This window comes from Canis lupus, chromosome 34 (genome assembly GCF_011100685.1).
Source record: "Canis lupus familiaris isolate Mischka breed German Shepherd chromosome 34, alternate assembly UU_Cfam_GSD_1.0, whole genome shotgun sequence".
In the NCBI taxonomy this organism is placed as follows: Eukaryota; Metazoa; Chordata; class Mammalia; order Carnivora; family Canidae; genus Canis; species Canis lupus.
In genome coordinates this window covers 3601031-3613862 of record NC_049255.1, presented here as the reverse complement: position 1 = coordinate 3613862, position 12832 = coordinate 3601031, and the positions used below count along the sequence as shown (strand labels likewise).

The 12832-nt window shown below is 43.3% G+C and overlaps 1 protein-coding gene across 9 annotated transcripts in view; it reads right to left on the bottom strand.

The window, feature by feature from the left end:
* Nucleotides 1-11038: 11038 nt before the first annotated feature.
* The window catches only part of CTNND2 (catenin delta 2), a 913511-nt gene continuing 911717 nt past the window's right edge, over nucleotides 11039-12832 (bottom strand). For all 9 annotated transcript variants that reach the window (XM_038583305.1, XM_038583308.1, XM_038583306.1 and 6 more), the window contains one exon: nucleotides 11039-12219. In XM_038583305.1, coding sequence (XP_038439233.1) covers nucleotides 11959-12219 — 261 coding nt within the window. In that variant the 3' untranslated portion in view covers nucleotides 11039-11958. The remainder of the gene's footprint in view (nucleotides 12220-12832) is intronic.

Genomic DNA, 12832 nt, shown 5'->3' with positions numbered 1-12832 from the left:
ATTTTACTTACATTTCTAATAATCTGATCTCCAGATAAGGATATATTCTGAGATACTGGGGTATATGGCTTCAGTATATGAATGGGGGCAGATTTCAGGGTAAAACAACGTCTTTCACATTGTGCTGGTGAACCAAGTGCATCCCATCCCCTTCTTTGTTGACACATCTGTCTTTCAAAGAAGCACTCAGACCTGAGATGGTAGGGTGATAAGGCAAAGCCAGAGTGAGGTCTCAGAACCATCACTCAGGCCAGAAAGCACAGGCCTGCAGGAGTGGGGAGGAGTGGGGGGTCACTTCAGGGTTCTGTGACAGCCGCTTCTTGCCATCTTCACTTAGAGAACCAACCAGGCTTTAAGGATCCCCTTAGGACATTTATGCCTCGGCTTCTGCCCATGCCTCTGGAGTCAGTAGACCAGATTACAAATAAGCTGATTTCATAAGATACTTAAAAATGTGAGACTCGTTATAGTTACAGTTACAGTTCTGAGAAGAATTTCATACAATCCATGTTAATCAAGTCTATGGGAGGATCCTTTCATAAGAGACACATATATCACATCTTGATATTGTGCACTTTGAATATCTTACAATTTTGTCAATTATACCTCAATAACACAGGGAAGGTTCAAATGTTGGACCTTTTGCTATACTCACGCAAGGGCTTTCCTTTCTTTCTACCTCCTGTTCCTTGTGTTACATTTGCCTTTAATCTATCCTGCACCCCCACTTCAAGATGCAAAAAAATTAATTAATGTAAATAAATTTAGCAAAAAATCTTTCCTTTTTTTAACCAGAAATACATACGAGAATTGGCACCTGTTCACAGATTCTCAAAGTACACTGCCATAGGAAATAAATTTTATACCCCTCTCCACAAGTTTAATATAAACTAGATTATTTTAGGGTCCTATTCTAGAAATCTAATATCAATACAACAAGAAGGTATTTTAAGACTGTTTTTTACATCAAGTCTGTGATGATATTAGAGCAAAAGCTCAATGTGATGGACTGAACAAAGGCCCCTTCCCGCCCCCCCGTGGAGATGTCCGCATGCTAGTCTCAGAATGGGTGAATGTTGCCTTACATGGCAAAATGGACTTTGCTGATATAAATTAAGGAGCTAGAGCTGGGGAGATTATCAATGTCATTGGAAGGGTGCTTGTAAGGGAAAAGAAGGAGGTGGGAGAGAGAGAGAGAGACAGAGAGAGAATGAGAGAGAGAGAGAGAAAAGATTTGATTGAAGATGCCATTCTGTGGGCTTTAAAAATGGTGCCAGGGCACCTGAGTGGCTCAGTGGTTGAGTGTCTGCCTTCAGCTCAGGACGTGATCCTGGGGTCCTGGATTGAGTTCTGGCTCCCCACATAGAGTCTGCTTCTCCCTTTACCTATGTTTCTGCCTCTCTCTCTGTATCTCTCATGAATAAACAAATAGAATCTTTGGGGGAAAAATGATGCCAAAGAATACAGGTGGCTTGTAGTTGTTGGAAAGAGCAAGGAAATGGATTCTCCTGTAAGCTCCACCCTCACCCCCACCACCCCGGCCACAGGAACACAACTCTGCCCACCCATCTTGGACTTCTGACCTCCAGAACCAATAAATATCTTTTGTTTTAAACCATTAAATGTGTAATAGTTTGTGATAGCAGCCATAGGAAATAAATACAGCAAAGTAATTTATTTCCCTGAAGCAGCCAGAAGTAACTGTGTAGCATCATTGCTGGTAACACAAACACCTGCCACAACACACTCAAGGGTGTGAATGGTGCTCTTTTTCTTTCTTTTTCTCAAATAAGTAATGTGGTATGTCATTTTCATGGCTGCTATCTTTTCCCTGGACTGTTCCAGAATCCGAGGCTTAGAAGCCCTGCAGAATGGGTGGGCCCAGGCACGGGACCTGGCCTTGTTCCACCTGCTGCTGGCCTGGGTGGGGGGCTGGGCAGGGAGGGGTGCTGGGGCACGGTCTGCCCTCCCCTTTGCCGATCCCTCCAAGCGGAGTCTCTTCCGGGTTCTCTTCCACGCTGCTGCTTGAAGCGGTTCCCTTCCGCTGCCCTCCACGGAGCCTACCCCGCTGCCGACCGCTCTGTCCGCACCCCAAGGGCTCCCAGCCGTCACCCTCAGGTCCATTTCCCCTTCAAGGGCAGGGCATCTGTCCCATTGCCGCGGCGGCCCCGGCCCCGGCCCCGGCGTGGGGATGGCAGGACTGCCCTCCGCACCCTTCGGGCAGCTCCCCGAGAGCGCGCCCCATCCCCACACACCGGCCGCCTGGTTGGTTGGTCTCCTAAGGAGTGTGGCCTCGTGCCTCGCACGTGGCCACTGTGAATGACGCACCTTCGGCGGCCTTTTCCGTATCGCAGCAGCCGGCCTGCGGAGCTCGTAAGGCCAGATGGCTAAATTTCCGGGAATGTGCAAGCTGGTCCTTAAATGCAGCCACTATTAAGTATCACATTACATAAACTTAGGGTTAAATGAATTACTTTAAAAAATAAAGGTAATAAAGGTAAAATGTAAAGGTGATAAATCGTCAGTACCCTACACAGTCAGATTATTTTACTACATTTTATTACCTGTGCTCTTGGAGGTTTTCCTTCCACTAATGTCCATTTCATAACACAGTTTACTGTACCCGGAGATACTATGTTGCTCTGTTACTGAGCACCCCTCTTGATTTTGCATCGGTGGCAACAATCGGTCGTGGTCTCTGCCCTTACCGTGCAGGGACTGACCAGTGCTCTAGATCAAGGAGGTCTTTGTTGGTTTCTTTCTTTCTTCCTTTCAAGACTCCATGGGCTTTCTGTAAGTTTATTTATTTATTCAAGAGAGAGAGAGAGAGGGAGAGAGCACATATGGGGGCAGGAGCTGAGGGAGAGGGAGAGAATCTCAAGCAGACTCCACACGGAGTGGGGAGCTCCCCACGGGGCTTGGTCTCGTGGCCCTGAGATCATGACCTGCGCTGTAGTCAAGAGTCAGTGCCTAGTGGCCCCGCCGCCCAGGCGCCCCTGTGGCCCCATTGTTAGATGTTTACCAGTATGCCCTTGGTCATCAGCCCCATCTGATCTTCACAAAAACTGCAAAATGGAAGCAGAACAGATAGTACTGCACCCAGTGTACTGACAGGGAAGGGGGCCCAGAAGTAAGCTAGTCTACACAAACAGGGCTTCCAAGTCCTGGTCCCATTTACTTACTATTATGTATGTGTATTTTTGCCACATCTATGATGATTGAGAGTAGTCAAGTAATGAATACTTGAATTTATTTTTACTTTTTCTATAAAGCATTACTCCCTGGAAAAATCATGGCTAAAATTAAATTTGAATTTCAGATAACAGTGAAAAAATTGTTCAGTGTAAGTATGTTCCAAATATTGCATGGGACATACAAAAAAATTATTGGCTGTTTTACTGAAATTCAATTTTAACTGGATACCCTGTATTTTTATATACTGAATCTGGCAACCCTCACCAAGTGCTACGTATGTATACGTATTAACAAGATGGGAAGATTTCTTGCTACAGTCCTACTAAATTATATTTACAAAATCTGGTCTTCTCTCCTACTTACTCTTGTCAGCTCTATCTTTCTAACTTTACTAGAGTCAAAGTCAATGGCATAAAATTGCTCAGATTACTTAGTAACTGGGCTGGTGACTTTGAACTCCCAGTGAACTTTCACCTAAAAGGACTGCCCATCTCCATTCTGACTTTTTCAACATCTCTGGAATAGTCTAAAACAAAGCAGAACCACTTAAAAACAGTTTCCCTTTCACTTATGTCCATTTCATAACACAGTTTCTGGCTGTTTCTCCTAGGTCTTGGCAGCACCCTGTCAACGCCATTAGCACACGCTGGTGTCAGTCCTGCTATCACCAGCTATTTCTCTTTAAGCTTAAGAATTCTTGGGAAAACAGATAAAGCTGCCCTTCAGAATCTTGGGTTCTGAGTGAACAGGATATCTGGCTGGCATTCTTCCCTGAGTGTATGGACCAGGGAAGTGGTTAGTGGTGGACCCATGAGAGCACCTGTCCTCGGGCACCTGGCAATTAGTAGTTGAAGTCATTCATTTGTAGCAGCATTTCATTCGCTGCATATGCTCTGGATGCTCTTTATCTTCACAGGGTCCCAAGGACCAGTGCTCCTGAGCTCATCTCAGAAGGTGTGGGGCTGGGGTGCTGGAAACCAAGAAGGTGGTAATTACACCGCATTGGTAACGTAGGGCGTGTGTGCTAGCAGGAGAGGAGGTGGTAAAGGGCCACGTGACTCGGAGATACTCCCATTCTCAAATTGTGCTTTCCCAAAGACAACCCAACTCGGGGGAAAGCTGCATCGCTGCTCAGTACACGGGACCTGGGCTCGTCCTCACTTCTCCGAGCCTTTAATCATCCTCCATTTGCTCTTTGTTGTAGATCATGAACACATGAAGAACATAATTGCTTAAAAACCCCAAATCATCTGATATTAAGAGTGTACTGAGGCAATGCTAGGATGTCAAATACAGATTCGATAATAGAATCTGTAGCATATTTTACTAGTGGTTGAAAAATAAGATATATTAGGACAATGGCTAGAAGTGTCTGTGGAATGCCTTTGTGCTTACCAAAATTGGTATTTGGGTGTTTTTTTTTTAAATTACTAATTCTATTTTACTAAATTTTAGGAAAAGTATGCTTTTATTCTAAGGAAACGACAATGTGAATATTTAACTCTACCTCGAGATTACTTTCATCAATCCAGCCTTTGGTTACTTCCTAGGTGAGGGCAGGAGAAAGTCTCTAGAATGTGAATATGAATACTTAATGTCTGCCTGTTGTGGAATATTCTGGGGAATTTGGTGATTCTCATGTGTTTCTGAGAAGAAAGCCAGGTTCTTTCTATCTATTCTACCTTCCTCAGCCTTAACTTCAGCTTTTTCTAGGCCCCTCACAGTCACAAGATGGCTGCCAGGAATAAGAGGCACCACATAATTCTTTGTTCTCATTCAGCTGAAGGAACCATAAGCCCGAGATGCAAACAATAATTCTAACAAAATTACATGGCCATTTTATCCCATTTTTGTGAGATATATTATTAGTTTTTGTAAAACTCATGGCTTTTGTCATTAAGAAATACTGAAAATACTTTGAAAGAATCTGAACCTATTAAGTAAAACGTTATCAGTTTTGTGAGAGTTTGTCTCAAAAAGGCAACAACAATGTTTCCCACCCTGCATGCTCTTCCAGAATCTTGCCCCTCTCCCCTATCAAGGGATATAGTCTATTTCCTACCCCACCTTCTGGAACTGAGCAATATTTTGCTACTGTATTGACTAATAGAATGCATTTTGACTTTTGAGCCTGGTTCTTTCTCTTGGGATATGGACTTTGGGAATGTTGAGATGATATAAAAGTTTGGCCCAGTGAACCATCTGTGCTACACAGGCATATGGAGATAGTTCACCACATGACTGAGGCGCTGCAGCTCCTCCTGCCCCCAGCTACTTGAGTCTTCTCAGCACAAGTGCCAGATACTTGAGTGACTGAGCCTTTAAGTGGTTCCAGTCCAGCCTTCACGCCTCTGTGGCTGATTCTAAGTGGGATGGAGCTGAGCTATCTTCACGGAGCCCAGTCCAGACTGCAAATTCTTGAACAAAATAAATCCTTCTCTCTTTCTTTTTTAAAAAACCACTAGCTTTTGGAGTGATCTGTTACAGAGTAATAGACAAACAGGATGAGTCTAGTTCAGTTGTTATGTGGGTGATTTTCAACTCTGCCCTTCACAATTAAGAGTTACTTGTATATACACATAGTGGTATTGTGATAATTTTTCCACCGATGACAAGTTAGCTTGTGTAGCTCAAATTCACTTTTCACATGGCCAATGATTAGGGTTTAAACCTATTAAGGCCAGTTCGCTCTTCTCCCCTCTGTGACTGGACTGTGTGGTTATCTCTTCTCGTAGCTGTCTGCTCTTCAGTATGAGAGCATGAAGACATGTTGTGGCCATTTGGAAATGGCACACCAGGCGTCTCTGCTGAGCTGGTCACTAAGTAAGGCTGTGGTCATGGAGACGACGTGCTCCCAATCTAGAATTTCTGAAAGAAAAAGCGTGGTTGGCTCTGTGAAGTTCAGGCTTGGGGTAGGCTGGGCATATGAGGCATGAGAATAAATAGCCTGGTGGAGGTGGGTGGGGTATTAAGGATGAACGTCTTGATGTGAAATCAATGGTAGCGGTAACTGACATGGTAGGCACTGGTCATGTGGGATGTGTGGTGAACAAACAGACTCGGAGATCAGTAGACAAACACCCTTCCTCTGGGACCTCAGAGTCCTACTGCCTGCAATGTTAGACTGGTTCCACGGTGCTGGGTAAAGGGTGGATCCCAGGGGATGAGGCTTTCCTCTCTCCATGGCCCCTTTGCTTTATAGACTTGTAATCCTATCTGAAGCCACTGCTGGAAGATCACCTTCCCTAAAAGAATCATCCTGGTATTATGGTCTACAGTTGAAAAGCCTCAATTTTATGTCCAGCAGCAAAATTTGCTAGCTATGTGGTATCATTGCATCTTACTCCCCTCATCTCAAAAACAGGGCAGGAACCTACGTGGTTGTCTGGAGGACAAGCAGAACAACCATTAAAACACTGTGAAAGCAATAAAATGCTACACATAGAAGGGCTTGTTTTTAACCCATTTGTATGAGCATGGGTCCTTGCTTTACAAATTTCCTTTGCTGCCCTAAAATAATCCTTCATTCCATTTGTGATGGAATAATAATCGATAGCTCATTGTTAAGCTTCTCAGGCCTCTGCTCTCCTCCCCTGCTATACACTCTTCTTAATCTGCTATTGGAGCAATCCTCCAAGGCCCTGTATGGTCTCTGAATTACCACACTCAAAGACTTCTTCTCAGTTGTCTTCTTCCTTGTCATCCTCTGTGCTCACCATCCTCTAGGCTCACTTTCCGCTCTCTTCATATGACATTCTCCCTGATTTTCACAGCAGTGGACTGATCTTATTCTCCCCAAACACCACCTCCAATGTGCTATTGTGTCCTTCTGCATCACGCTGGTTGCCCATGAGCCTTCACCATCCCCAGGATGCTTTAGCTCTGTATCCCCCTTTCTGTGGATGCTCTATGCCACTTTCCACCTCTCAACCCCAAATAGATAATGTCTAATTCTGTGCCTCTAGTTCAGAGTCCTGGTTGCATTTCCACTGCCTGCTGCAACGTTCTCCCTGGATCTACCATCAGCATCTCTAACATGTCCAAAATGGAGTGGATTTTCCTTGCTAGAAAGCTCTTTCGTCCTTCTTACCAGTGGGTTATCCATTGCTGGGCTTCTGGTTGCTCAAGTTACATCTTAGAGGATTCGTTGGTTTCCTCCATCACTCATCAAGTGGACATCAAGTGCTGTGCATTTTATATTTGCAACATTTCATCTTAGTTTTGTTTATCTGCCATTCTTCTAGCTTAGATTATGTTTTCCTGGATCATTGTTCTTAAACTTCAATGTTCTTATGCATCACCCAGGGATTTTATGAAAATGGGGATTCTGATGCAGAAAGGGTGGAGTGGGACATTTCTGATACAATGGTGCCAGTCCCTAGATTATACCTTGAGTAACAAGGTTCTAGATTATTCTAATAGTTGCAGAAGCGATCTCTTTCTAGACCAGGCGTTCTCAAAGTATAGTCCCCAGACGTGTAACATCAACATCACTTGGGAACTTATTAGAAAAGAGACTTCTCGGCCAGTCCCAGCCCTATCCAACCATAAACTGAATGTTTGAACAAATTGTTCAGGTGATGTGCTCCAGGTGATTCTGATGCTGACAAGTATCCTACACTGCATCTCATTGTTTCCCCCAACCAAAGAATTATTCAGCCCCAAACATCAGTAGTGCATTGGTGGAGAAGCTGCTCTAGTGCACCAGGTGTATTTTCTATCACCTCTCACGACGGTTGTCAGCGCCACCTGAGGTGACGTCTCTTTTACGCATGCACATTCTAGTACAGAGTACCAGGTGCTTCATCAAAGTTTTTGTCTTCATTTTATTGAGGAACTAAACAATGAAATATTATGAAAATTTTAAATGTGTGATGCTAATGTAGTCATTGTTGGAGTTCATGTCAAGAATTCTGTTGTCTTAACGGAGGATCAAACTCTTGACTTAAAACCCCACTTCACCATTTCCTAGTGTGCTCACAAAGTTCTTTCTGTTTGCTTGCTTTTTAAACTACTTCATCCTCTGTGGCTGACAGACAGAAGGTGCAACCCAGTGGTTTATTATTGAACTGATGAAGACACTGAGGCATTGCTGGCCTTGCTAGTCCCAAACTGGGTATTTGTATTAGTTCCCTGGTTTGAGAGAAACGTGGGCTCATTGCTTGGGCGTTTTGTAGTTGTTGTTTGAAGGTAACCGGAGGTCTTGGTCTCTCAACTTTGTAAGGCCAAGGATTGTTCCCACATTCCAGACCCTTCTTCCTGTTTATAGGTTACAAAACAGTATGTTGCTTTGAGAGGAGGTGATGTGCATAAGGCTTTCCAGTAAGCTCTCTTCAAGGAATGAAGACCGGTGCACTATAATGAAGATCCTGACCTGAAATGTGCCACTGTCCCTCTGAAGAGACAGAAATCACAGGGGGGAAGGAAATTGGCTCTCAAAGCCAGACAAAATACTCAGTGTCTTCAGAGAGCCAAACCTCACTTCTCAGGGGCATAATTCTCAAGGATGGGGAACACTCTCAGGTCCTAAAGGAGAGCTGAGGTAAATGGAACAAGCAAACCAGAAATTTATTTTGCTACTGAATTGAAATACTGCTTTTTTTTTTTAACAGCAGTTTTCCATAATGTGTGAGTCTTGATAATATGAAACTGGTCATCAGTGGTTAACCTTAACCTAGTTAGCACTAAGTGTGATGTGACCTCTGTGTCACCCTAATTCTTATAAAACTGTTTGATATTTTATTGTCTAACTCACAATGGATAATTTGGATTAAGGCATTAATGTGTAGTATGAAACCTGAATCAATATTAAAATATCTTATTTTTAAATATTAATATCATCCAAGGTGGTATATTTTCAAGTATTCCTTTAATCAGTCCCTGGTGATCAAAACTCCCACGTGAAAAAAAAATGGGTCTTTTTCATGCGTAATGTCCAGATTTTACAACTTAATCAATGCACTACAGAGTTTGAGAGGAAAAAATTTCTAGTTTCTTTTTTTTCCCTCCTTTGCTCTGAAAAACACCATTCCCATCTTAGTAGATAATCCAAGATCTGGAGGCTCCTGTAGACCCAATAGACAACTATTTGTAGGGGCCAGAGGTGGGAACGAGGTGTCAGGCTTGATCACTTCAGTACAACGAAAGCAAAGACAAAGATTTCATGCCACAGGTTTTGTATTTTTTTTTGTTTTTTCTTTTAATCCAATATAGCCCTTGTTATGAATAATAAATCACCAGCTCATCAGCTTTTATTGCCAAGGGACCCTGTGGGGGCTTTAGGTCATTTCATGGTTTATGTAAAATCTCATCTATCTGTCTATTATCCATTTATCTACCTATCTCGTATCGATCATCTTCTATCAATCATTTCTCACTCGCCTTATTTACTTGTATGTGTGTGTGTATATATGAAAAGGAGAAAAGGATTGATGTGAATAACAACAAACATGTTTAATTTCTTTTCCTACTTCTGCCACTGAAGCCAGAGGCTCCTGGTTGAATTGGTTGGTCCCAGCATGGCACAACATTCCATCAAAGAATCACGGGTAGCAGAGGCATCTTTGGTCTTCCCAAGGTCCCAAAGGCGGGGAATGCATGGCCTCAAAAGCATAAAGGAATGATGAAGCTCCTGCTTGGAGGGTTTTTTAGCACATGCAGTAATTCCCCCGTGCACAATTCCAGCCAGGAATGAGTCCTAGTGTTTCCGGAAAAGTTAAGGCAGCTACTAGGTTATGCATAAGCCACATCTATGCTATAACCTTTGCCTCGACGAACTTCACTAATTCATTCTATGACATGGATCAAGCAGAAACACTGTTCTCAGCGCTAGATTATTTCTCCCTGTCCACAGGGGCTGGAACATTCCTGTGAGGGAATCCACAGAGGTAGAGTCCTGGGGTAAACAGTGCAACAAGGTCCAGCTTGCAGGTAATTTGTAGGACAATTCATATGTCCATTTCTGTCCCCTGCTCTATTCTGGAAATTAGTTTTTCATTTGAAAAAAATACGCATGAACAACAACAAAAAATTAAATCTTTTGATTGTTGTTAAATTTGGAGAAGGAGCCACTGATTTTGGACTTTGAGGTGGATTAAACTATGTAGAGTGAAGGGGAACAAGTTTTAAAGGAAGATGGCAGCCAATTTCTTTTGTTATTTAATTTTTATTTTTTCCAAGAACAGTTAACATTTACTAGGCACCTATTGGCCTCAGTCACTTGCATCTAAAGAGCAAAGCTAATTTACCCACAGCCCGTGTTCTTTTAAATGGTTAGCTTTATTTCTTAGCTCTGTTAACCACTATTCTAACATTAGCTTCAAGTTCAATTTTAATAATCTAATCCATAATGGTCCACTGCTCCCTGCCACATGAACAAAAAGTTTGGGGGTAATAAGGCGAGCAGTTTACATTTTCTGTTGATACTTCAAGTAGTTGGCCCCAAAGTGAAATTATTGAGTTGGCCATGGTTTATTGTGTTCTGAGGGCATAAAACGTGGAAGGAAATGGACCTGTAGAAAGAGGTGGTATCTAAGAATGTGTGAATGTGTGAGAATCCTGTAACTTCACTTCAACTGGCCTAATATCCTGAGTCACTAGATGGTCAGAAGAATAGATGGAGTACAAGAGGGACAAAGTGATGTACATTTATACCAAAAACCAGAAACAAAGCTTGTACAAGATGAACAGCAGATGAAATAGCTTGTATCAAAATAAAATCTCACGCAGGTCATTTTTATACATACGTGGACATACACACACCCACACACGCACAGACACACAAGCAAGAATGTGTATTTTGTAAGATAGGTCCTTGGAAATAGACATTCTTAGCAAATATGGATGACAGATCAATTGTAATTTATTTTCTTTTAACACTGTATCATCATAAAGAAAACTGGTATAAATGAAAAAATCTATTTCAAATATCTACATCTAAAATTTTAGGCAGTGAAAAAGCACTTTGTTGACAAGGAGTGTGGAATGATGTATGTTAATTGTCAGAAACTGCTGAATGCCTTGCTTAGTCGCCACAAACAAATTCACATATCAGAACGAACAATACTGCTAAATATTCCTTTTTTTCCCATTTTTTTTTTTTTTGTTAAAACGTACTGGGAGAAAGAAAAGAAAAGAAAAACTGGAAATCCATACATCTTTCAAAAGATTGAAATTGAAGCAATATTTAGAACCATAGATGAGGAAACACTGCCGCATGGTGTAATATACACAATGCGCTTTTCTTCTTTAATCTGTAATGTACATCAAATACTTTACAACAATGCATTAACAAAAGGCAAGAAACATCTTGCTGTACAGAGGAACCCCAATGCAACTTGAAGCCTAGAATCACAACAGATGAAGAGAGTAAACAAAGCGTGAGAAGCCGTCCCTCTAAAGCGTGTCAGCTACGCCGCCCCTTGTGCTTAGCGGTGACCCTCAGGCCCCCACCCGCCGTCTCCTCCGCCGCCACCCGGGCCACATTCCACATCGGGCACTTCTGAGCCTCTACAGCTCCAACTAGACAGGTGTCGTCCAATGTCCTATGCAGGATCACTTCAGCTTTCTACTGACTTCCAAGTTAACTTTCGGTTCATTTAGCTTTCTAAAATAGCTCTTAATATTTCCTTACTGGTTATCACAGCCTTCCTATGGAACAGGCTTTAACGAACTAAATTTGCAGGGGAGGAAAAAAAAAAAAAGCAATGTCTCGTGGTATGCATGCACATGCACTGATCCCGGAGCGCCTGGGGCCGCCGCGCCTCACACCCAGGAGTCGGGGGAGGCGGGGTAGTGGCTCGTTTCATAGTTCAGTTCACTGTAGGGACGGGCAGCTGAGTAGAAGTCGACATAGTTGCCGGTGGACTTGAGTCCCAGGTGCATGGTGTACTCACTGGCGGGAGGGCGGTGGTGGACCTGGTCCTCAAAGAAGGACTCGTCGTAGTTTCTCGTGGAGTTCTGAAACGGCTGGTAGGTCTCGTAATCTTTCCTGCTGGGCTCCTGTGGGACTGGCTGTGCCGGAACCTGCACAGAAAAGAAGACCCACCTGGGCTGGATCGCCTTCCCTGGGGGCAGCCTCCCCGAGGCCAAGGCACACCAGCCTCCCTGGAAGGCTGTGCCTTGGCCCTTTCCAAAGGGTGGTTCCTGGGTCTCACACACTGGCCTTCTACATGACCTTTACTCAAAGTTACGATTATGGTAAGACACATATGTGGCATATACTTTGCCATTTTAACCACCTTAAATGTACAGTCCGGGGCCATTAGGTCTATTTATGGCATGGTGCAGCCCTCACCGGTATCCAGGTATCCACGTCCAGGACTTTTACATCACCTCAAACAGAAACTCGATACCCATTGAGCATAACTCACCATTTCCCTCCTCGTCTCAGTCCCTGGCAGCTGTCATTCTACTTTCTGTCTTCCTGATTTTCACTATTCAGGACGCCTCATGTAAGTGGAATCACATAGTATTTGTCCTTTTCTGTCCGGCTTCTTTCACTTAGCCTAATGTCCCCACAGGCCATCCGTGTTGCACCATGGGACAGGATTTCATCCCTTTTTACAATATTCCATTGTACAATGGAACAATATTCCATTGTAGCGGTATACTGCTACCATTTGGTTTATCCACTCAT